This window comes from Ranitomeya imitator, chromosome 6, assembly GCF_032444005.1.
Source record: "Ranitomeya imitator isolate aRanImi1 chromosome 6, aRanImi1.pri, whole genome shotgun sequence".
In the NCBI taxonomy this organism is placed as follows: domain Eukaryota; kingdom Metazoa; phylum Chordata; class Amphibia; order Anura; family Dendrobatidae; genus Ranitomeya; species Ranitomeya imitator.
In genome coordinates, this window is record NC_091287.1 from 207,224,761 (window position 1) to 207,250,365 (window position 25,605).

The following is a 25,605-nucleotide window of genomic DNA, read 5'->3' on the forward strand; positions in this document are numbered from 1 at the left end:
GGGAAGGGCGGCCGCTAATGGCGCGCTGTGTGTGTGTAGTAGGAAAGGGCGGCCGCTAATGGCGCAGTGTGTGTGTGTGTAGTAGGAAAGGGCGGCCGCTAATGGCGCAGTGTGTGTGTAGCAGGGAAGGGCGGCCGCTAATGGCGCAGTGTGTGTGTAGCAGGTAAGTGCGGCCGCTAATGGCGCAATGTGTGTGCGTGTAGCAGGGAAGGGCGGCCGCTAATGGCGCAGTGTGTGTGTAGCAGGGAAGGGCGGCTACTAATGGCGCAGTGTGTGTGCGTGTAGCAGGGAAGGGCGGCCGCTAATGGCACAGTGTGTGTGTGTGTAGCAGGGAAGGGCGGCCGCTAATGGCGCAGTGTGTGTAGTAGGGAAGGGCGGCCGCTAATGGCGCAGTGTGTGTAGCAGGGAAGGGCGGCCGCTAATGGCGCAGTGTGTGTGTGTAGCAGGGAAGGGCGGCCGCTAATGGCGCAGTGTGTGTAGTAGGGAAGGGCGGCCGCTAATGGCGCAGTGTGTGTAGTAGGGAAGGGCGGCCGCTAATGGCGCAGTGTGTGTAGCAGGGAAGGGCGGCCGCTAATCGCGCAGTGTGTGTGTGTGTGTGTAGCAGGGAAGGGCGGCCGCTAATGGCGCAGTGTGTGTAGTAGGGAAGGGCGGCCGCTAATGGCGCAGTGTGTGTGTGTGTGTAGTAGGAAGGGCGGCCGCTAATGGCGCGCTGTGTGTGTGTAGCAGGGAAGGGCGGCCGCTAATGGCGCAGTGTGTGTGCGTGTAGCAGGTAAGGGCGGCCGCTAATGGCGCAGTGTGTGTGCGTGTAGCAGGGAAGGGCGGCCGCTAATGGCGCAGTGTGTGTGTAGTAGGGAAGGGCGGCCGCTAATGGCGCAGTGTGTGTAGTAGGGAAGGGCGGCCGCTAATGGCGCAGTGTGTGTGTAGCAGGTAAGTGCGGCCGCTAATGGCGCAATGTGTGTGTGTGTGTAGTAGGGAAGGGCGGCCGCTAATGGCGCAGTGTGTGTAGTAGGGAAGGGCGGCCGCTAATGGCGCAGTGTGTGTGTAGTAGGGAAGGGCGGCCGCTAATGGCGCAGTGTGTGTAGTAGGGAAGGGCGGCCGCTAATGGCGCAGTGTGTGTGTGTGTAGCAGGGAAGGGCGGCCGCTAATGGCGCAGTGTGTGTAGTAGGGAAGGGCGGCCGCTAATGGCGCAGTGTGTGTGTGTGTAGCAGGGATGGGCGGCCGCTAATGGCGCAGTGTGTGTGTGTGTGTAGCAGGGAGGGGCGGCCGGTAATGGCGCAGTGTGTGTGTGTAGAAGGGAAGGGCGGCCGCTAATGGCGCAGTGTGTGTGTGTGTGTAGCAGGGAAGGGCGGCCGCTAATGGCGCAGTGTGTGTGTGTAGCAGAGAAGGGCGGCCGCTAATGGCGCAGTGTGTGTGTGTGTAGCAGGGAAGGGCGGCCGCTAATGGCGCAGTGTGTGTGTGTGTGTGTGTGTGTGTGTGGTAGGGAAGGGCGGCCGCTAATGGCGCAGTGTGTGTGTGTGTAGCAGGGAAGGGCGGCCGCTAATGGCGCAGTGTGTGTAGTAGGGAAGGGCGGCTGCTAATGGCGCAGTGTGTGTGTGTGTAGTAGGGAAGGGCGGCCGCTAATGGCGCAGTGTGTGTAGTAGGGAAGGGCGGCCGCTAATGGCGCAGTGTGTGTGTAGCAGGGAAGGGCGGCCGCTAATGGCGCAGTGTGTGTGTGTGTAGTAGGGAAGGGCGGCCGCTAATGGGGCAGTGTTTGTGTGTGTGTAGCAGGGAAGGGCGGCCGCTAATGGCGCAGTGTGTGTAGCAGGGAAGGGCGGCCGCTAATGGCGCAGTGCGTGTAGCAGGGAAGGGCGGCCGCTAATGGCGCAGTGTGTGTGTGTGTAGCAGGGAAGGGCGGCCGCTAATGGCGCTGTGTGTGTGTAGCAGGGAAGGGCGGCCGCTAATGGCGCAGTGTGTGCGGGGCAGGAAAGGGCGGCCGCTAATTGCGCAGTGTGTGTGTGTGTAGCAGGGAAGTGCGGCCGCTTATGGCGCAGTGTGTGTGTGTGTGTGTGTGTCTGTGTGCGCGGGGCAGGGAAGGGCGACCGCTAATGGCGCAGTGTGTGTGTGTGTGTGCGGGTCAGGGAAGGGCGGCCGCTAATGGCGCAGTGTGTGTGTGCGGGGCAGGGAAGGGCGGCCGCTAATGGCGCAGTGTGTGTAGTAGGGAAGGGCGGCCGCTAATGGCGCAGTGTGTGTGTGTAGTAGGGAAGGGCGGCCGCTAATGGCGCAGTGTGTGTGTGTAGCTGGGAAGGGCGGCCGCTAATGGCGCAGTGTGTGTGTGTAGTAGGGAAGGGCGGCCGCTAATGGCGCAGTGTGTGTAGTAGGGAAGGGCGGCCGCTAATGGCGCAGTGTGTGTGTGTGTGTGTGTAGCAGGGAATGGCGGCCGCTAATGGCGCAGTGTGTGTAGTAGGGAAGGGCGGCCGCTAATGGCGCAGTGTGTAGCAGGGAAGGGCGGCCGCTAATGGCGCAGTGTGTGTGTGTAGCAGGGAAGGGCGGCCGCAAATGGCGCAGTGTGTGTAGTAGGGAAGGGCGGCCGCTAATGGCGCAGTGTGTGTGTGTGTGTAGTAGGGAAGGGCGGCCGCTAATGGCGCGCTGTGTGTGTGTAGCAGGGAAGGGCGGCCGCTAATGGCGCAGTGTGTGTGCGTGTAGCAGGTAAGGGCGGCCGCTAATGGCGCAGTGTGTGTGCGTGTAGCAGGGAAGGGCGGCCGCTAATGGCGCAGTGTGTGTGTAGTAGGGAAGGGCGGCCGCTAATGGCGCAGTGTGTGTAGTAGGGAAGGGCGGCCGCTAATGGCGCAGTGTGTGCAGCAGGGAAGGGCGGCCGCTAATGGCGCAGTGTGTGTGTGTAGCAGGGATGGGCGGCCGCTAATGGCGCAGTGTGTGTGTGTGTGTAGCAGGGAAGGGCGGACGGTAATGGCGCAGTGTGTGTGTGTAGAAGGGAAGGGCGGCCGCTAATGGCGCAGTGTGTGTGTAGCAGGGAAGGGCGGCCGCTAATGGCGCAGTGTTTGTGTGTAGCAGGGAAGGGCGGCCGCTAATGGCGCAGTGTGTGTGTAGCAGGGAAGGGCGGCCGCTAATGGCGCAGTGTGTGTGTGTGTGGTAGGGAAGGGCGGCCGCTAATGGCGCAGTGTGTGTGTGTAGCAGGGAAGGGCGGCCGTTAATGGCGCAGTGTGTGTGTGTAGTAGGGAAGGGCGGCTGCTAATGGCGCAGTGTGTGTGTGTGTAGTAGGGAAGGGCGGCCGCTAATGGCGCAGTGTGTGTAGTAGGGAAGGGCGGCCGCTAATGGCGCAGTGTGTGTGTAGCAGGGAAGGGCGGCCGCTAATGGCGCAGTGTGTGTGTGTGTGTAGTAGGGAAGGGCGGCCGCTAATGGCGCAGTGTGTGTGTGCGTGTAGCAGGGAAGGGCGGCCGCTAATGGCGCAGTGTGTGTGTGTAGTAGGGAAGGGCGGCCGCTAATGGCGCAGTGTGTGTGTGTAGTAGGGAAGGGCGGCCGCTAATGGCGCAGTGTGTGTGTGTGTAGCAGGGAAGGGCGGCCGCTAATGGCGCAGTGTGTGTAGTAGGGAAGGGCGGCCGCTAATGGCGCAGTGTGTGTAGCAGGGAAGGGCGGCCGCTAATGGCGCAGTGTGTGTGTGTAGCAGGGAAGGGCGGCCGCTAATGGCGCAGTGTGTGTAGTAGGGAAGGGCGGCCGCTAATGGCGCAGTGTGTGTGTGTGTAGTAGGGAAGGGCGGCCGCTAATGGCGCGCTGTGTGTGTGTAGCAGGGAAGGGCGGCCGCTAATGGCGCAGTGTGTGTGCGTGTAGCAGGTAAGGGCGGCCGCTAATGGCGCAGTGTGTGTGCGTGTAGCAGGGAAGGGCGGCCGCTAATGGCGCAGTGTGTGTGTAGTAGGGAAGGGCGGCCGCTAATGGCGCAGTGTGTGTAGTAGGGAAGGGCGGCCGCTAATGGCGCAGTGTGTGTAGCAGGGAAGGGCGGCCGCTAATGGCGCAGTGTGTGTGTGTGTAGCAGGGATGGGCGGCCGCTAATGGCGCAGTGTGTGTGTGTGTGTGTAGCAGGGAAGGGCGGCTGGTAATGGCGCAGTGTGTGTGTGTAGAAGGGAAGGGCGGCCGCTAATGGCGCAGTGTGTGTGTGTGGAGCAGGGAAGGGCGGCCGCTAATGGCGCAGTGTGTGTGTGTGTGTGTGTGTAGCAGGGAAGGGCGGCCGCTAATGGCGCAGTGTGTGTAGCAGGGAAGGGCGGCCGCTAATGGCGCAGTGTGTGTGTGTGTGTGTGTGTGTGTGTGTGGTAGGGAAGGGCGGCCGCTAATGGCGCAGTGTGTGTGTGTGTGTAGCAGGGAAGGGCGGCCGCTAATGGCGCAGTGTGTGTGTGTAGTAGGGAAGGGCGGCTGCTAATGGCGCAGTGTGTGTGTGTGTAGTAGGGAAGGGCGGCCGCTAATGGCGCAGTGTGTGTAGTAGGGAAGGGCGGCCGCTAATGGCGCAGTGTGTGTGTAGCAGGGAAGGGCGGCCGCAATTGGCGCAGTGTGTGTGTGTAGTAGGGAAGGGCGGCCGCTAATGGCGCAGTGTGTGTAGCAGGGAAGGGCGGCCGCTAATGGCGCAGTGTGTGTAGCAGGGAAGGGCGGCCGCTACTGGCGCAGTGTGTGTGTGTGTGTAGCAGGGAAGGGCGGCCGCTAATGGCGCTGTGTGTGTGTAGCAGGGAAGGGCGGCCGCTAATGGCGCAGTGTGTGCGGGGCAGTAAAGGGCGGCCGCTAATTGCGCAGTGTGTGTGTGTGTAGCAGGGAAGTGCGGCCGCTTATGGCGCAGTGTGTGTGTGTGTCTGTGTGCGCGGGGCAGGGAAGGGCGACCGCTAATGGCGCAGTGTGTGTGTGTGTGTGCGGGGCAGGGAAGGGCGGCCGCTAATGGCGCAGTGTGTGTGTGCGGGGCAGGGAAGGGCGGCCGCTAATGGCGCAGTGTGTGTAGTAGGGAAGGGCGGCCGCTAATGGCGCAGTGTGTGTGTGTAGTAGGGAAGGGCGGCCGCTAATGGCGCAGTGTGTGTGTGTAGCTGGGAAGGGCGGCCGCTAATGGCGCAGTGTGTGTGTGTAGTAGGGAAGGGCGGCCGCTAATGGCGCAGTGTGTGTGTGTAGTAGGGAAGGGCGGCCGCTAATGGCGCAGTGTGTGTGTGTGTAGCAGGGAAGGGCGGCCCCTAATGGCGCAGTGTGTGTAGTAGGGAAGGGCGGCCGCTAATGGCGCAGTGTGTGTAGCAGGGAAGGGCGGCCGCTAATGGCGCAGTGTGTGTGTGTGTGTAGCAGGGAAGGGCGGCCGCTAATGGCGCAGTGTGTGTAGTAGGGAAGGGCGGCCGCTAATGGCGCAGTGTGTGTGTGTGTAGTAGGGAAGGGCGGCCGCTAATGGCGCGCTGTGTGTGTGTAGCAGGGAAGGGCGGCCGCTAATGGCGCAGTGTGTGTGCGTGTAGCAGGTAAGGGCGGCCGCTAATGGCGCAGTGTGTGTGCGTGTAGCAGGGAAGGGCGGCCGCTAATGGCGCAGTGTGTGTGTAGTAGGGAAGGGCGGCCGCTAATGGCGCAGTGTGTGTAGTAGGGAAGGGCGGCCGCTAATGGCGCAGTGTGTGTAGCAGGGAAGGGCGGCCGCTAATGGCGCAGTGTGTGTGTGTAGCAGGGATGGGCGGCCGCTAATGGCGCAGTGTGTGTGTGTGTGTAGCAGGGAAGGGCGGCCGGTAATGGCGCAGTGTGTGTGTGTGTGTAGCAGGGAAGGGCGGCCGCTAATGGCGCAGTGTGTGTGTGTGTGTGTGTAGCAGGGAAGGGCGGCCGCTAATGGCCCAGTGTGTGTGTGTGTAGCAGGGAAGGGCGGCCGCTAATGGCGCAGTGTGTGTGTGTGTGTGTGTGTGTGGTAGGGAAGGGCGGCCGCTAATGGCGCAGTGTGTGTGTGTGTAGCAGGGAAGGGCGGCCGCTAATGGCGCAGTGTGTGTGTGTAGTAGGGAAGGGCGGCTGCTAATGGCGCAGTGTGTGTGTGTGTGTAGTAGGGAAGGGCGGCCGCTAATGGCGCAGTGTGTGTAGTAGGGAAGGGCGGCCGCTAATGGCGCAGTGTGTGTGTAGCAGGGAAGGGCGGCCGCTAATGGCGCAGTGTGTGTGTGCGTGTAGCAGGGAAGGGCGGCCGCTAATGGCGCAGTGTGTGTGTGTAGTAGGGAAGGGCGGCCGCTAATGGCGCAGTGTGTGTGTGTAGTAGGGAAGGGCGGCCGCTAATGGCGCAGTGTGTGTGTGTGTAGCAGGGAAGGGCGGCCGCTAATGGCGCAGTGTGTGTAGTAGGGAAGGGCGGCCGCTAATGGCGCAGTGTGTGTAGCAGGGAAGGGCGGCCGCTAATGGCGCAGTGTGTGTGTGTGTGTAGCAGGGAAGGGCGGCCGCTAATGGCGCAGTGTGTGTAGTAGGGAAGGGCGGCCGCTAATGGCGCAGTGTGTGTGTGTGTAGTAGGGAAGGGCGGCCGCTAATGGCGCGCTGTGTGTGTGTAGCAGGGAAGGGCGGCCGCTAATGGCGCAGTGTGTGTGCGTGTGGCAGGTAAGGGCGGCCGCTAATGGCGCAGTGTGTGTGCGTGTAGCAGGTAAGGGCGGCCGCTAATGGCGCAGTGTGTGTGCGTGTAGCAGGGAAGGGCGGCCGCTAATGGCGCAGTGTGTGTAGTAGGGAAGGGCGGCCGCTAATGGCGCAGTGTGTGTAGCAGGGAAGGGCGGCCGCTAATGGCACAGTGTGTGTGTGTAGCAGGGATGGGCGGCCGCTAATGGCGCAGTGTGTGTGTGTGTGTAGCAGGGAAGGGCGGCTGGTAATGGCGCAGTGTGTGTGTGTAGAAGGGAAGGGCGGCCGCTAATGGCGCAGTGTGTGTGTGTGGAGCAGGGAAGGGCGGCCGCTAATGGCGCAGTGTGTGTGTGTGTGTGTGGCAGGGAAGGGCGGCCGCTAATGGCGCAGTGTGTGTGTGTGTAGCAGGGAAGGGCGGCCGCTAATGGCGCAGTGTGTGTGTGTGTGTGTGTGTGTTTGTGTGGTAGGGAAGGGCGGCCGCTAATGGCGCAGTGTGTGTGTGTGTAGCAGGGAAGGGCGGCCGCTAATGGCGCAGTGTGTGTGTGTAGTAGGGAAGGGCGGCTGCTAATGGCGCAGTGTGTGTGTGTGTAGTAGGGAAGGGCGGCCGCTAATGGCGCAGTGTGTGTAGTAGGGAAGGGCGGCCGCTAATGGCGCAGTGTGTGTGTAGCAGGGAAGGGCGGCCGCTAATGGCGCAGTGTGTGTGTGTAGTAGGGAAGGGCGGCCGCTAATGGCGCAGTGTGTGTGTGTGTGTAGCAGGGAAGGGCGGCCGCTAATGGCGCAGTGTGTGTAGCAGGGAAGGGCGGCCGCTAATGGCGCAGTGTGTGTGTGCGTGTAGCAGGGAAGGGCGGCCGCTAATGGCGCAGTGTGTGTGTGTGTGTGTAGCAGGGAAGGGCGGCCGCTAATGGCGCTGTGTGTGTGTAGCAGGGAAGGGCGGCCGCTAATGGCGCAGTGTGTGCGGGGCAGTAAAGGGCGGCCGCTAATTGCGCAGTGTGTGTGTGTGTAGCAGGGAAGTGCGGCCGCTTATGGCGCAGTGTGTGTGTGTGTGTGTGTGTGTCTGTGTGCGCGGGGCAGGGAAGGGCGACCGCTAATGGCGCAGTGTGTGTGTGTGTGCGGGGCAGGGAAGGGCGGCCGCTAATGGCGCAGTGTGTGTGTGCGGGGCAGGGAAGGGCGGCCGCTAATGGCGCAGTGTGTGTGTGTAGTAGGGAAGGGCGGCCGCTAATGGCGCAGTGTGTGTGTGTAGCTGGGAAGGGCGTCCGCTAATGGCGCAGTGTGTGTGTGTAGTAGGGAAGGGCGGCCGCTAATGGCGCAGTGTGTGTGTGTAGTAGGGAAGGGCGGCCGCTAATGGCGCAGTGTGTGTGTGTGTAGCAGGGAAGGGCGGCCCCTAATGGCGCAGTGTGTGTAGTAGGGAAGGGCGGCCGCTAATGGCGCAGTGTGTGTAGCAGGGAAGGGCGGCCGCTAATGGCGCAGTGTGTGTGTGTGTGTAGCAGGGAAGGGCGGCCGCTAATGGCGCAGTGTGTGTAGTAGGGAAGGGCGGCCGCTAATGGCGCATTGTGTGTAGCAGGGAAGGGCGGCCGCTAATGGCGCAGTGTGTGTGTGTGTGTAGCAGGGAAGGGCGGCCGCTAATGGCGCAGTGTGTGTAGTAGGGAAGGGCGGCTGCTAATGGCGCAGTGTGTGTGTGTGTAGTAGGGAAGGGCGGCCGCTAATGGCGCGCTGTGTGTGTGTAGCAGGGAAGGGCGGCCGCTAATGGCGCAGTGTGTGTGCGTGTAGCAGGTAAGGGCGGCCGCTAATGGCGCAGTGTGTGTGCGTGTAGCAGGTAAGGGCGGCCGCTAATGGCGCAGTGTGTGTGCGTGTAGCAGGGAAGGGCGGCCGCTAATGGCGCAGTGTGTGTGTAGTAGGGAAGGGCGGCCGCTAATGGCGCAGTGTGTGTAGTAGGGAAGGGCGGCCGCTAATGGCGCAGTGTGTGTAGCAGGGAAGGGCGGCCGCTAATGGCGCAGTGTGTGTGTGTAGCAGGGATGGGCGGCCGCTAATGGCGCAGTGTGTGTGTGTGTGTAGCAGGGAAGGGCGGCCGGTAATGGCGCAGTGTGTGTGTGTGTGTAGCAGGGAAGGGCGGCCGGTAATGGCGCAGTGTGTGTGTGTGTGTGTGTAGCAGGGAAGGGCGGCCGCTAATGGCGCAGTGTGTGTGTGTGTGTGTGTAGCAGGGAAGGGCGGCCGCTAATGGCCCAGTGTGTGTGTGTGTAGCAGGGAAGGGCGGCCGCTAATGGCGCAGTGTGTGTGTGTAGTAGGGAAGGGCGGCTGCTAATGGCGCAGTGTGTGTGTGTGTAGTAGGGAAGGGCGGCCGCTAATGGCGCAGTGTGTGTAGTAGGGAAGGGCGGCCGCTAATGGCGCAGTGTGTGTGTAGCAGGGAAGGGCGGCCGCTAATGGCGCAGTGTGTGTGTGTGTAGTAGGGAAGGGCGGCCGCTAATGGCGCAGTGTGTGTGTGTGTGTAGCAGGGAAGGGCGGCCGCTAATGGCGCAGTGTGTGTAGCAGGGAAGGGCGGCCGCTAATGGCGCAGTGTGTGTGTGCGTGTAGCAGGGAAGGGCGGCCGCTAATGGCGCAGAGTGTGTGTGTAGCAGGGAAGGGCGGCCGCTAATGGCGCTGTGTGTGTGTAGCAGGGAAGGGCGGCCGCTAATGGCGCAGTGTGTGCGGGGCAGGAAAGGGCGGCCGCTAATTGCGCAGTGTGTGTGTGTGTAGCAGGGAAGTGCGGCCGCTTATGGCGCAGTGTGTGTGTGTGTGTGTCTGTGTGCGCGGGGCAGGGAAGGGCGACCGCTAATGGCGCAGTGTGTGTGTGTGTGCGGGGCAGGGAAGGGCGGCCGCTAATGGCGCAGTGTGTGTGTGTGCGGGGCAGGGAAGGGCGGCCACTAATGGCGCAGTGTGTGTGTGTGTGTGTGTGTGTGCGTGCGGGGCAGGGAGGGGCGGCCGCTAATGGCGCTGTGTGTGTGTGCGGGGCAGGGAAGTGCGGCCGCTTATGGCGCAGTGTGTGTGTGCGGGGCAGGGAAGGGCGGCCGATCATGGCGCAGTGTGTGTGTGCGGGGCAGGGAAGGGCGGCCGCTAATGGCGCAGTGTGTGCGGAGCAGGGAAGGGCGGCCGCTTATGGCACAGTGTGTGTGCGGAGCAGGGAAGGGCGGCCGCTTATGGCGCAGTGTGTGTGTGCGGGGAAGGGCGGCTGCTTATGGCGCAGTGTGTGTGCGGAGCAGGGAAGGGCGGCCGCTTATGGCGCGCTGTGTGTGTGCGGGGCAGGGAAGGGCGGCCGCTTATGGCGCAGTGTGTGTAGCAGGGAAGGGCGGCCGCTAATGGCGGAGTGTGTGTGTGTAGCAGGGAAGGGCGGCCGCTAATGGCGGAGTGTGTGTGTGTAGCAGGGATGGGCGGCCGCTAATGGCGCTGTGTGTGTGTGCGGGGCAGGGAAGTGCGGCCGCTTATGGCGCAGTGTGTGTGTGCGGGGAAGGGAAGGGTGGCAGCTTATGGCGCAGTGTGTGTGTGTGCGGGGCAGGGAAGGGCGGCCGCTAATGGCGCAGTGTGTGTGCGGAGCAGGGAAGTGCGGCCGCTAATGGCGCAGTATGTGTGCGGAGCAGGGAAGGGCGGCCGCTAATGGCGCAGTGTGAGTGTGCGTGCGGTGCCGGGAAGGGCGGCCGCTAATGGCACAGTGTGTGTGTGTGCGTGCGGGGCAGGGAAGGGCGGCCGCTAATGGCGCTGTGTGTGTGTGCGGGGCAGGGAATTGCGGCCGCTTATGGCGCAGTGTGGGGCAGGGAAGGGCGGCCGCTTGTGGAGCAGGGAAGGGCGGCCGCTTATGGCGCAGTGTGTGGGTGCGGGGCAGGGAAGGGCGTCCGCTTATGGCTCAGAGTGTGTGTGCGGAGCAGGGACGGGCGATCGCTTATGGCGCAGAGTGTGTGTGTGCGTGCGTGTGGCAGGGAAGGGCGGCCGCTTAGGCTGCCGTCACACTAGCAGTATTTGGTCAGTATTTTACATCAGTATTTGCAAGCCAAAACCATGAGTGGAACAAATAGTGTGTGTGCAGGGAAGGGCGCCCGCTTATGGCGCAGTGTGTGTGTGCGGGGCAGGGAACAGCGGCCGCTTATGGCACAGTGTGTGTGTGTGTGGGGCAGGGAAGGGCGGCCGCTTATGGTGCAGAGTGTGTGTGCGGGGCAGGGAAGGGCGGCCGCTTATGGTGCAGTGTGTGTGTGCGGGGCAGGGAAGGGCGGCCGCTTATGGCGCAGTGTGTGTGTGCGGGGCAGGGAAGGGCGGCCGCTTGTTTGCATGTTATTAACCAAGCCAATTTTTACAATTCTGACCACTGTCCCTTTATGAGGTAATAACTCTGGTACGCTTCCATGGATCCTGGTGGTTCTGTGAATGTTTTCTCATGACATATTGTAATTCATGACAGGGGTAAAATTTATTTGATATTACTTTCGTTTATTTGTGAAAAAAAAGACATTTGGCCAAAATTTTGCAATTTTCATGCCCTTTAATCACAGATATGTCACTTAAGTAACATTTTCTCTTCGCCAGGACAGCACCCACTTAAGAGAGGGGATCCGCCCCTAGGAACAGGAAACCCTATGGAGAGAATAAAAGGGGCGGTCCCCCTCGCTCCCACAGTTGGTTTCCTGTTCCTACGGGAGACCTGGAGAGAAGAGGATGCCCAGCCTGGATGCCGCTTGCGCAGTTTACCTGTATAGGGACGGCAAGGGCTCCAGAGCTGGAAGCAGCGTCGGGGGTCCTGTGGCAGCTTCCCCCCTCTGCTGGCAGGTACCGTGAGGCCAGGATCGGGGAGTCGCCTGGCTCACGGATGTCCATCCAGCTGACCTGCAGGGACCGGACCGCTGGGGTAAGAGAGCCTGTGACGCCATCTTCGGTGGCGTACAGGCAGCGTGTGGCCCAGTGTTTTGTCCCCCGGACGTATTACTACAACTTCCGGGGTGATACAGGAGGAGGACGGCGCCTGCGCGATCGCTGGATGGAGGCGCAGGCGCGTACAGCAGAGCCGCCACCTGGATGTAGTGGTCACTTCCGGGGGCGGCAGGAAGAAGATGGCGGCCCCCATTACAAAAGGACGCCGGCGCTGATACCCGGCATCCATCATGGCATCTCCCCAGGACACAGCGTTGCCTTCATCTGAAGTCACCGCTATAACGCCTGTTAGCCGGACAAGCAGCAGCCGCAGGTCATCTTCTAAGAGCGCCAGAGAAAAGAGATCGGACCGGTCGACTCCTCCATCTGTGCCTCCGTCTCCTCCTCTTCAGCCGGTATTATGACAACAGCTTCGGGGGTGAGTGTTTGTCTATCCTATTAGGCTGATTATACTTCCCTCTTTTATCTAATTCCCTAGGCTAAAAGAACAGGGAAATCTAAACATAAGCAATGTGCTTTATGCTCTCAGCCGCTCCCGGATACTTATTTAAAGAAGCTGTGCCAGTCATGCATCGAATCCACCTTAAGGTACCTTCACACTAAACGACGCTGCAGCGATCCAGACAACGATCCGGATCGTTGCAGCGTCGCTGTTTGGTCGCTGGAGAGCTGTCACACAGACCGCTCTCCAGCGACCAACGATGCCGGTAACCAGGGTAAACATCGGGTTACTAAGCACAGGGCCGCGCTTAGTAACCCGATGTTTACCCTGGTTACCATCCTAAAAGTAAAAAAAACAAACGCTACATACTTACCTACCGCTGTCTGTCCCCGGCGCTCAGCTTCTCTGCACTCCTCCTGCACTGGCTGTGAGCGCTGGGCAGCCGGAAAGCAGAGCGGTGACGTCACCGCTCTGCTTTCCGGCCGCTGTGCTCACAGCCAGAGCAGGAGGAGTGCAGAGAAGTTGAGCGCCGGGGACAGACAGCGGTAGGTAAGTATGTAGCGTTTGTTTTTTTTACTTTTAGGATGGTAACCAGGGTAAACATCGGGTTACTAAGCGCGGCCCTGCGCTTAGTAACCCGATGTTTACCCTGGTTACCAGCGAAGACCTCGCTGAATCGGTGTCACACACGCCGATTCAGCGATGTCAGCGGGAGAGCCAGCGACCAAAGAAAAGTCTGGCCCTCTAGCCCCAACCAACGACATCACAGCAGGATTCTGATCGCTGCTGCGTGTCAAACTAAACGATATCGCTAGCGAGGACGCTGCAACGTCACGGATTGCTAGCGATATCGTTTAGTGTGAAGGTACCTTACGTGAGGAGTCTTCAATAAGGTCGGAAGATATAAGAAGCATGATTAGAGAAGAATTACGAGCCTTTTGAAGCTCGGATAAAATTCCTGAGAGTAGGAAGAAATATAACTCTCCTAGATCTGAACAATCCTCTGATGTTGAGGATAAGGATTCGGACGGTTCCCAAGAGTTTATATCCTCAGAGGGTGAGCAGGATACATGCTTTCCTACAGACAATATTGACAATCTAGTCAAATCAGTACGTAACACCATGGGTTTTGAAGATACAAAAATCCTTAAAACACCACAGGACGTGATGTTTGCTGGCCTGTCTGAAAGAAAAAGACCATCTTTTCCCTTTCGCCACGACAGCACCCTACTGGAGGGATCCGCCCCACAGGAACAGGAAACCTACAGAAAGATAAAGGGGGGCGGTCCGCCTCTCCTCCTCAGTTTAGGTTTCCTGTTCCTGCGGGATGGCAGGATTTCTACGGAAAGAATACCTGGATATGCACGCCGCCTGTGCGGTATCTTTTGGAACGGCAGGGGCTGCAGTCCAGAGGCAGCGTCGGGGGAGATCCGTTTGACGGCTCCCTCCTCGTCTGGTAAGGAGCCCCGGATGATGGCCAGGTCCGGGTGAGGCCGCCTGGCATCACCTCCGAATTAGGGTGGCGGCAGCAAGTGCTGGAGTCCTGGGAGCGTTCCGGAAGTAAGTCCGAGGTAAAAATTCCGGACTGTGCATGCGCCGACCGCCACCAAGGATTGCCCGGAAGTAGTGGTTTAAACTTCCGGGGCATCCTGGCTGGATTCAGCGGTGGGGGGAAGCGCGGCTTTTTGTGCATGCGCAATGCCACAAAAGAGAAAAAAAAAAGAAAGAGGGGAAAAAACGCCCTATATAAATCAAATTGGCACCATTATTTGGCAATAAAGATGTCATCCCCAGGTGCCATGGACCCTAAAGCAGGAGACCAAGTACCCCCCGCCAAGGATCGTGCCAGCAAAGGATCTTCAGACACCGGTCATAAGAGCGTCTCGGTGGTTAGATCTAGGACAGGATCTCGGGCTTCTGATCCGGTATTAATTGCTTCACTGGGTGAGTGTGTCCAACTCTGCCTATTAAGCTAATAGTCTCCCCCTCTTTCTTTTTTCTTCCTCCTTCTCTTTAAACTCTGATCAGGCTAAAAAGCGACAAAAAACAAAAAATAAGGAGTGCGCCTTATGTTGCCAGCCCCTACCAGACTCATACCCTAAGAGACTCTGCAAGGACTGTATAACTGAAACCACACAAGGAGCAGCAGTGTCCGTTACGGACTTGCGTGCTATTATCAGGGAGGAATTGAGAGCCATGTCTCATGATAAACCTCACAAATCTAAAATGCCAACACCTTCGTCTGATTCGGATAGTGACCAAGCTGTAGGCTCAGAAGTCTCCCTGTCATCCGCATCATCGTCTTCATCATCTGAGATTGAGGGACGTTCTTGTTTTCCGGTGGAGAGTGTGGACAATTTAGTCAAATCGATAAGAGATACTATGGGGTGTGAGGAAACGAAGGGTGCACAAACCGCGCAAGACATTATGTTTGCGGGTTTGACAGAGAGAAAAAGGAGATGTTTTCCGGTTATCCCAGCAGTAAAAGCGCTAAAAAGAAAGGAGTGGGAGAAACAGGATCAGAGAAGCTTCCTACCCTCAGCGTCAAAACGTAAATATCCGTTCAGTGACGAGGAGTATCTCACATGGACTAAAGTCCCTAAGGTTGACGCCGCTGTAGCCTCTACATCTAGACAGTCCTCCTTACCCGTAGAAGATGCGGGTATGCTCTCTGACCCTCTGGATCGTAAGGCCGAGTCCTCCCTAAAAAGATCCTGGGAGGCAACGACTGGCATTTTCAAACCAGCAGTAGCAAGTACCTGCACCGCCAGATCAATGCTCATCTGGATTGATCAATTAGACCAGCAAATTGAGAAGAAAGTCTCAAGGGAAAAATTACGGGCCGCTATCCCTTTAATACGAGGCGCAGCAGCCTTTATGGCGGATACTTCCGCGGACTCTCTCCGGTTGGCGGCTAGATCTGCAGGTCTTGTAAACAATGCAAGACGTGCATTATGGATGAAAAACGATGCGCAGTCAAAATCAAAAGTATGCGCAATCCCATGTGAGGGTGAGTTCCTCTTTGGCAAAGCCTTATACGGCATATTAGACAAAGCGAAAGACAGGAAAAAAGTTTTTCCTGATTCTTCTATCCCCTTTTATAGGAGAACCTTTAAGAGGAGGCCATTCGGCAAGAGAAGGCAAACAGACAGATCAACTGCATGGACCACTAAAGAAGATAAACAGAGAGGTACCATGTTCAGAAGATCTAATCCCCCAAAGGATAACAAGTACTGATGATATACCAGTAGGCGGTAGATTGAAATTTTTCGCCACTCAGTGGGAAAAAATAACATCCAGTTCGTGGGTTTTAACTATCGTTCGAGATGGAATCAGATTACAATTCTCTCGTGTTCCCCACGAGTCATATATTATAACATCCCTCAGCTCGCCTGTACAACAACAGGCTCTGGAGCTTGAAATTCAAACCCTCTTATCAAAGCGAGTCTTGGTCCGGGTTCCTGAAGGTCAAGAAGTTAGAGGATTCTACTCTCCCTTATTCCTGATTTCCAAACCGGACGGTTCATTCAGGACAATTATAAACCTCAAAAAACTAAATTCCTTTATCAAAAACCACACATTTAAAATGGAATCCATTAGGTCCACTATAAAACTCCTCTTTCCAGGCTGTATGATGGGGGGCATTGATTTAAAAGATGCTTATTATCTCCCTATTCATGACCGGTACCAAAAATTCTTCAGGGTAGCATTGACAATCAACGGCAAAATTCGTCATTTCCAATACGTAGCCATGCCCTTCGGCCTTCCTACAGCGCCAAGAATCTTCACCAAGATAATGCTAGAGGTGATGGCCTATCTCCGTCAAAAAGAAACGCTAATTGTACCTTACTTGGATGACTTTTTGGTTATAGGAAATTCAGGTACTCAATGTGCTGACCGCCTGACTCGCGCGATTTCCTCTCTACAGGATCTAGGTTGGATTATCAATACCAACAAATCCAGACTTACTCCACTTTCCCGTCAAGTGTTCTTGGGGTTCCATCTAGACTCCATAACCCAAAAGTGTCTTCTGCCTCAGGTAAAGATACTACTTATCAGACACAAAGTCACAGCTGCAATACAGAGTCCACGTATATATCCCTAAGACAAGCTATGTTATTGCTAGGATCCCTTATTTCTTGTATACCTGCAGTTAAATGGGCCCAATATCATACCCGGGCGCTACAACATCAAATTTTGCAAGAAGAAAGACGGTTATTGGGTCACCTAAGTGCAAAAATAACCTTGTCAGAGGAGGTTTTAACTTCCTTAACATGGTGGCTAGATCCAGACCATTTAATGAGCGGTGTTCCGTGGGTGGTAACACCATCTCATATCATAACCACTGACGCCAGTCCTCATGGATGGGGCGCTCATATGGGAAATGATTTTTGCCAAGGGTTATGGAACATGGAAGAACGCTACGACTCATCTAACCTTAAAGAATTGAATGCGGTAAAATACGCCTTATATTATTTTCTCCCACAGCATCGAGGAAGAGACGTCAGAATCCTTTCCGACAACACCACCACAGTGGAGTATCTAAACAGGCAAGGAGGCACTCGATCAGGGACTCTGATGTCTTCTGCTGGGCAAATCTTGGATCTAGCGGAAAGTCACCTAGCATCCCTTACTGCGCTCCATATAAGAAAGGAAAGCAACCAGCAGGCAGACTTCCTAAGTCGGCACACCTTGAGACAGGGAGAGTGGTGCCTAAACAATCAGGTCTTTCAGGACATAGTATCCCTATGGGGTCGTCCTCAAATAGATCTCTTTGCCACAGAAAGAAACCAGATAGTCAGAAAATTTGCCTCCTTATCTCCAGCGGATCATCCGGACATTCTGGACGCTCTCCAAGCCCGGTGGCAGTTCGGTCTAGCATACGCCTTTTCCCCGATCATATTACTACCACAGGTCATACGCAAAATCAGAGAAGGAGCGAGAGTGATACTAATAGCTCCATTCTGGCCCAAGAGACCATGGTTCTCGTGGCTGCAAACCATGTCAGTCTCGGATCCTTGGGTCCTCCCCTCGACACCCAATCTTCTCTTCCAGGGTCCGTTTTTCCACCCTCAAGTGGACAATCTACATCTGACGGCCTGGAATTTGAGAGGCAAATGCTAAGATCAAGGGGTTTCTCGGAAGGTTTAATTGACACACTCCTCCAAAGTAGAAAACCTTCCACCACAAAAATTTATACAAAAATATGGAAAAAATTCTTACAATTTCATACATCTTCCAACACATCAGAAATTCCGATACAATCTATCCTGGAATTTCTTCAAAAAGGGAGAGAACTAGGTTTAACTGTAAACACCTTAAAGGTTCATGTCTCAGCACTAGGAGCCCTCTATGGCCATAACATTGCAGGGGATAGATGGGTATCCCGATTTATTACAGCCTGCGAACGGATAAATCCGGTTAATATACCTAGAATTCCTCCCTGGGATTTAAATTTAGTTTTACAGGCCCTAACAGACTCTCCATTTGAACCAATAGATTCAATACCAATCAAAAACCTATCACTAAAAATGGCCCTCTTGGTAGCACTGACTTCAGCTAGGACAATCAGTGACATCCAAGCACTCTATAGATCCACCTTTTTTATTAACCTTTCAAGATAAGTTAATTCTTAAACCTGACCCTTCCTACCTTCCCAAAGTAGCAAAGAAATTCCATAGGTCGCAAGAGATAATCTTACCCACTTTCTTCAGTAACCCCTCTACTCCTGAAGAGCAGAAGTACCACACTCTAGATGTTAAAAGAGTAGAGTTAAAGTACATTGAAAGGACCGGCAGCTGGCGACAGAGTAGGGCTCTGTTTATATCCTTCCAGGGTCATAAGAAGGGTCATGGAGTGACAAAAAGCACGTTATCTCGGTGGATCAGCGAGTCTATCAGACTGGCCTATTCCGCGAGGAAAGAAAACCCTCCGGAAGGCATAACAGCGCACTCTACCAGAGCGATGGCATCCTCCTGGGCAGAAAGGGGAGAAGTCCCAATTGAGGCTATATGTAAGGCGGCAACTTGGTCAAATCCTTCTACATTCTATAACCACTATAGGCTTGACCGATCGTCATCTTCTGACCTAGACTTTGGCAGGACTGTCCTCAGCACGGTGGTCCCCCCCTAGGTGATGGTCTCTGAAAGATCTCCAGTAGGGTGCTGTCGTGGCGAAAGGGAAAAAGCCGGATTACATACCGGTAATACTCTTTTAGTGAGTCCACGACAGCACCCTCTCACATCCCTCCCTACGTTAAAATAGTATATATTAATAAGTTAAAAATTCCTTTATCTTACATAGAGCAAATAAGTTTGATTTTTAATATTTGCCTAACATTGGCGGTCCTCCGGGTACTCTGAAATCAAAACTGAGGAGGAGAGGCGGACCGCCCCCCTTTATCTTTCTGTAGGTTTCCTGTTCCTGTGGGGCGGATCCCTCCAGTAGGGTGCTGTCGTGGACTCAGTAAAAGAGTATTACCGGTATGTAATCCGGCTTTTTCCTGTTATTCCAGCAATAAAGGATTTAGTCAAAAAAGAGTGGGAAAGCCAGGGGCAAAGAGGGTCGCCGTCTTCGTCAAAACGATGCTATCCCTTTAAATGATGAGGATTTCTCCAAATGGTCAAAAGCCCTGAAAGTAGATGCGGCAGTGGCATCCACTTCTAGGAAATCTTTACTGCCTATAGAAGATTCGGGATCTTTGCAAGACCCGCTTGACCGGAAAGCTGATTCCCTTTTAAAAAGAGCATGGGAATCCTGTACAGGAGCTTTGAGACCGGCTATTTCGGCTACATGCATTGCTAGGTCCACCCTGCTGCTCCAGCGCTGGTGGATGGGTCTGAGGGATCAAACGAAAGGGAAGGTGCAGAAACAGAGGGGTCAATGTGGTCCCCGGTGGCCGACTCTTGAGGGATCGCTCCAGAGGGGTGCAACTCTGATGCAGGCTCCCGAGTGCTGCAGAAAGTGCTGTTAAAGAAGAAAAAAAAATTAGTATCTGGCTATTACAATTGCCCTTACTGCAAAAAAAATTGAAGGTTACACATTTTTACAGTTTGACTGAAAATATGTGGTGTTGAATATTTACCTTCTGCTCAGCAGCGTCGACCGGAGGAACGACAGGGCTCTGGCATGTTTGTATCTGCTCCTGCGTCCTCTAGATCCACTCGGGGCCTGCATCTCCTTATTAAACTCCCTCTTGAAGCGATCCCTGAGTGACCGCCACCGCACAATAATCCTGTTACCTGGAAAGAGAAAGCAAAAATTGGTTACTATACACCACATTAAATAATGCTAACATAAGGTTATGAAGTGTGAATACTTACGCGCTAGATCCTGGGCCCCAGCATCGAGTTCCTCCCAGTTATCAAGAACAGCACTGCACACTTCCTCCCATAGCCGTCGGGTGATTAACTGGTCAGCATGGCGGCGGTCCGACATGTTCCACAGCGGCTCCCGACTTTGTACTTCTTGGATGAGGGTGTCCACATCGATGCCCTCCTCTTCGTCATCTTTTTCGGGAGCACGCTATGAAGCCTAACAAAAAGATAATAAAAAAGGAAAGATTACACCACATGAATTTTACAGTTTACTAAAAACCAAAACAAAAAGGAACTTACTCTTCGGCGACCGCCGCGATTATCATTCCGACGACTATGGGAGGTGCTTTGAGGAACTCTACGTCGAGCCCCGGATTGTGAAGACTAATAAAACAAAAAAATAAATTAATTAATTAATATTGTTCTTGGATAGAGGAATATGTATTGTGTGTGCTGTGCTGAATGTTTGTTTTGGGTGTAGTGTGTTGTATGTCAGGATCGATCTGTGCAAAACTTACACTATGCGCTCCCGCTCCTTGTATTTCTCCACCCTGCCCGTCTCCTTCTGGAAGCCCCTCTGCTTCATATTCCTGTGAATATAGAATAAACACAAAGGGTTAAAATACAATTACCATAGTTGTACCCCCAAAAAAAATGTATTAAGAAAAAAAAAAAAATTGACACCTCAGTTTGCTGATGATGTGCTGGGGAGTTCTCAGAAGAAGACCTGTTCTTTCAATAATCTTGGGTTGGTCCGTCCCTTGCGTCCCTCTTGGTCCCTAGGATCTGTAAGTATAAAGAGAGTTCTAAGCTACTATACAAAAGGATAGATGCAGCTTTAGGGGCTTTACACTTACTCTCTGGCTGGCTGGCAGGGCCTGGCTGGCAAGGTCTTGCTGGCAGGGTCTGGCTGGGTCTCTCTTGCATGGAAGGGTCTCTCTTGCTGGCTGGTACATTTGGGAATGACCTGTCCTCTTTATATAGTTTTTGGGTTGTCTGGGCAAAGTATCCACTTTTTGGAGCATGCTCAATTAAAAAAGCGGATTGGGGCGACGGATCCGCCAAAAAGCGGATTGCGACGGATCCGTTGCCCATAGGTGCCCATTCTAAAAAGTGGCGGACGCGACGGATCCGCCGCGGTCCGCCTTTTCGGCGGCGACAAAAAACGTTACAAAGTCCGTCAATGTCTAGACAACGTCCGCCCAATATCGACGAATCCGTCGCATGGCGGATGGAACGGACGACCATCCGCCACAATCCGTCGCTAATGCAAGTCAATGGGAAAATAGCGGATCCGCCAAAAAAAAATGGCGGATCCGCTATTTGACGAAAATGGCGGTTTTTGACTGACGCCGAAAGACTGAAGTGTGAAAGAAGCCTTACCTCGCCTGTGCCCTCCCTTCCACTTGGCAACTTTATCTGAAAGATATTACATTGGTGCTGTAACCTCCCTAAACTTAAGCTGCATAGCAGCTCAGCATTATGTTTAGTGTGCTAGCATAACGCTAAGTGCACACGTTGCAGAATTGCCGCAGAAATTTCCACGGCAATTCCTCCGGGTATATCGCTTGCGGAATTGGCATGTATATTCCCGCTAAACACTAGCGTTTTACAAGAGCAATTTGCTTGCAGAATGCTACCGTTTTCCAAGCGATCTGTAGCATCCCTTGGAAAAACTGACAGGTTGGTCACACTTGTCAAACAGTGTTTGACAAGTGTGACCAACTTTTTACTATTGATGCTGCCTATGCAGCATCAATAGTAAAAAGATAGAACGTTAAAAATAATAAAGAAAAATAAAAACTCATGATATTTTCACCTTCCGGCGTCTCCGGCAGTCTTCCCGCGTCTCCGGCAGTCTTCCCGCTCCTCGCGATGTTCCGGTCCCAGTAATGCTTTGTAGCAATGACTGCAGATGATGTAGTGGTCTCGCGAGACCGCTACGTCATCACAGGTCATTCTCGCAATGCATTATTGGGAACGGAAGCATTGCGAGGAGTGGGAAGACTGCCGGGGACGCCGGAAGGTGAGAATACCATGATTTTTTTTTTTTTTTTTTTTTTAATATATGGTTCCCAGGGCCTGGAGTAGAGTCTCCTCTTCTCCACCCTGGGTACCAACTGCACATGATCCACTTACTTCCCGCATGGTTTGCATAGCCACATGCGGAAAGTAAGCTGATCAATGCATTCCTATGAGTGCGGAATCCCCGTACAAAGAATGAACATGCTGTGTTTTTTTCCGGAATACGATTCCGCCGTGGAAAAAACGCAACATGTGCGCAAAAATTGCGGATTGCATTCTAATAGGATGCTTAATGTATGCAAATGTTTGTTTTCCTACCAGCCATAGTATGTAATGAAGTTGTAATTGTAACAATTAAAAATGTGAGATTAATTTGTGATATTACTGTTATCTTTTACAGGCCGCATGGGCTTGCACTCCAGCAAAAAGTGACATCATAAATTTAGAAAGCGGCAATATAGATGACACATTAGGTAAGTTATCTTTAAAAAAAAAAAAAAAAATCTTCTTTTGTTGTGCTTTTTTATTTCTTGTTACTTTTGCTCTTGTCACCTTCTTTATTTTCATGCTGTTTTTACCCTCTTGTTTTTTATTTTTACTTTTTTTTTAAATTTTTTGATGTGCCACAGGATTTCTAGTAAAATGCCAGATATTATCCCATAGTTTTCTATTAGCTGTTTCCCAGAATATGTTACATCAGTGGTTGACTGGTCATGGTCCTTGATTTATTAAAAAAAAAATGCATAAATGGGCTGTGGACTGATGCACAAGAGAATAATTAACTGGAAGCCTGGCATAACACCTGTCTGTACCTCTGGAAGCCAGGGCGATTTTTCAGTATTCTGTCTTATGCAAATGAGACCTAAATTATAGACAAAAAATTAATTATACCCTATATCGGTCCTGCGCCCCTGTAGGCAAATTTTACACCTGTAGTCACTTTCCTAAAAAAAAGAAAATGCTTTAAGAGTACAAGATGCAGTGATGACAAATGTGACTAGAACTTCTTCTTTAGTTGATTTATATGCAGTAAAATGACATGTGGTAGAAAAAACTGCAATGTATATGCCCATTACAATAATAAATATTAGTGATGAGCGAATATACTCGTTAGTCAAGATTTCTCGAGCACGCTCGGGGGTCCTCCGAGTATTTTTAAGTGCTCGGAGTTTGTTTTTCACACTGAAGGCATCAAGACTGGATTACCACATGTGGAATTATATTCTTAGCAAAAAAGTGTGAAACAACTGAAAATGTCTTATATTCTAGGTTCTTCAAAGTAGCCACCTTTTTCTTTGATAACCGCTTTGCACACTCTTGGCATTCTCTTGATGAGCTTCAAGAGGTAGTCACCGGAAATGGTCTTCCAACAATCTTGAAGGAGTTCCCCGAGATGCTTAGCACTTGTTGGCCCTTTTGCCTTCACTCTGCGGTCCATCTCACCCCAAACCATCTCGATTGGGTTCAGGTCTGGTGACTGTGGAGGCCAGGTCATCTGGTGTAGCACCCCATCACTCTCCTTCTTCCTCAAATATCCGTTATACAGCCTGAAGGTGTTTTTGGAGTCATTGTCCTGTTGAAAAATAAATGATGGCCCACCTAAACGCAAACCGGATGGAATAGCATGCTGTGGTAGTCAAAACACTCACAATAACAATCAGCATGGCAGATACCATAAAAAGAGCAATCAATATTGAAAGATGAAAGTTATTATAGCCATAATGCCAGCCTGCTGAAAAGTATTGGACATAGTAATACGGACAAGTCCCTAAATATAAATATACAAGGGGGAAGGCAAAAAAGCCAGAAAAAACGACCAAGGAAGTCCATTTATACAGTCACATGAAAATTCTTTATTGAAAAAAAATATATAGGACAGAAAAATATACAGATTCCAGAACATGGTGTGTATGGAATGCAACCACTATAAAAAGGTAAAACAACAAGCACGTGTGAGCGGGCCCAGGGAACCACACAACACCTGATGGCTATCACATAAATAACTCCCCATCAACAAAAGACGGTGTAGGAGAAAATACAACTATACAGTATGTGCATGTCTGAAATCACAGACTACATGTATCTATTTAAGAAACAACTGAATAAAGCTATCAAAGGCAGCATAATAGGATACAAGCATTAAGCTGTCAAAACATGACTAAACTGGATGTGGGCATTACGTTCCAAAGCTGCACAGGTGTTGAGGCTCCCGGGGTCCGCGCACACACTCCAACGCACGTTTCTGACCCTCTTCTTCCTCAGGGGACCCATAGATGCCCCATATAATGCTCCATGCAGTTCATTATGGCCCCATAGATGCCCCATATAATCCTCCATGCAGTTCTTTATGGCCCCATAGATGCCCGATATAATGCTCCATATATGAATCAAAATTGGAACAGCATCCAGTATTACCACAGTTGTCATGCAGTTGCCCAGACACGTAGTATATTGCTCAACCACGTAGTATATTGCGCAGCGACGTAGTATATTGCCCAGTTACATAGTATATTGCCTAGTGACGTACTATATTGCCCAGTTACGTAGTATATTGCCTAGTGACGTAGTATATTGCCCAGTTACGTAGTATATTGCCTAGTGACGTAGTATATTGCGCAGCCACGTAGTATATTCCCCAGTGACGTAGTATATTGTGCAGCCACGTAGTATATTGCGCAGCCACGTAGTATGTTGCCCAGTTACGTAGTATACAGCACAGAGCCACGTAGTATATTGCACAGCGAAGTAGTATACAGCACAGAGCCACGTAGTATATTGGTCAGTTACGTATTGCCCAGCTACGTAGTATATTGCCCAGCCAGGTTTGTCACAGTTTAAAAAATAAAAAATAAACGTATACTCACCTTTCCGAGGGAGCCCTTGTAGTCCATGGCAGCTTCTGGTCCCAGGTTTGGTATGTGCACATGACCGTGACGTCATGACAGGTCCTTCTCCCATACCATCTTTGCCACCGGAACCTACAACGGAAGATGGCGGCCGGCGCGAGCGGCTCAGCGGACTACAGAGGGTGAGTATAGCTAGTTTTCTTTTTTATTATTTTTAACATTACATTTTTTACTATTGATGCCGCATAGGCAGCGTCAATAGTAAAAAGTTGGGGACACACAGGGTTAATGGCGGTAACGGAGTGCGTTACCCGTGGCATAACGCGGTCCGTTACCGCCGGCATTAACTCTGTGAGCCCTGACCGGATGGGAGTATGCGGGCGACAGGCACTGACTGCGGAGAGTAAGGAGCGGCCATTTTCTTCTGGACTGTGCCCGTCGCTGATTGATCGTGGCAGCCATGCCAGGCAGCTGCCGAGACCAATCAGCGAATGAATAACCGTGACAGAAGGACAGACAGACAGACGGAAGTGACCCTTACACATATACATCTACTATATAATTGTCTATGTGTGGTTGATGGCCCCCATAAGATGCTCCATAGTATATGCCCCATAGTATATGCCCCGTATACTGCTCTATTATGGTTGATGGCCCCCATAAGAGGCTCCATAGTATATGCCCCATATGCTGCTCCATTATGGTTCATGGCCCCCATAAGATGCTCCATTGTATTGTATGCCCCGTATACTGCTCCATAAATGTTGATGTCCCCCATAAGATGCTCCATTGTATTGTATGCCCCGTATACTGCTCCATAAATGTTGATGGCCCCCATAAGATGCTCCATTGTATTGTATGCCCCGTATACTGCTCCATAAATGTTGATGGTCCACATAAGATGCTCCATTGTATTGTATGCCCCGTATACTGCTCCATAAATGTTGATGGCCCCCATAAGATGCTCCATTGTATTGTATGCCCCGTATACTACTCCATAAATGTTGATGGCCCCAATAAGATGCTCCATAGTATTATATACCCCGTATACTGCTGCGATATATAAAAAAAAAAGTAACATACTCCCCTATCGTCGCTGGGCGCTGAGTGCTGGGGGGCCTGAGCAGGCAGGGACAGCGGCGCGCTGTGGGGGTCAGGTGCCAGAGTCGCCGCTAGCTCAGGCCCCCGACACTTGCTATATTCACCTGGCCCTGATCCAGCGCTGCGTGCCGCTCCGTGTTCCGGGTCCTCTGGCTGTGACTGTTCAATCAGAGGGCGGCGCGCATTAAGCGCGTCATCGCGCCCTCTGAACTGTGAACGTCACAGGCAGAGGACCCGGAGGACAGAGCGGCGGGCAGCGCTGGAAGGGGACAGGTGAATATAGCTTATACTCACCCTCCTGGCACGTTCCTGCTTCTCCGTTGGAGATCGCGGTGTGCGTTCAGTGCTTACGCATACCGCGATCTCCTGGGAGCGTCACTCTATGGGGTCCAGCTTGTGCAGTCTATAAAGGCTTCGGACAGAG

At 53.4% G+C, this 25,605-nt stretch overlaps 1 protein-coding gene across 2 annotated transcripts in view; it reads left to right on the plus strand.

Annotated features, from left to right (window-relative positions):
- The window catches only part of ERP44 (endoplasmic reticulum protein 44), a 380,772-nt gene that overhangs the window by 24,155 nt on the left and 331,012 nt on the right, over positions 1 to 25,605 (plus strand). For both annotated transcript variants that reach the window (XM_069730447.1, XM_069730448.1), the window contains exon 2: positions 21,635 to 21,707. In XM_069730447.1, the coding sequence (XP_069586548.1) occupies positions 21,635 to 21,707 (73 nt within the window). The remainder of the gene's footprint in view (positions 1 to 21,634; positions 21,708 to 25,605) is intronic.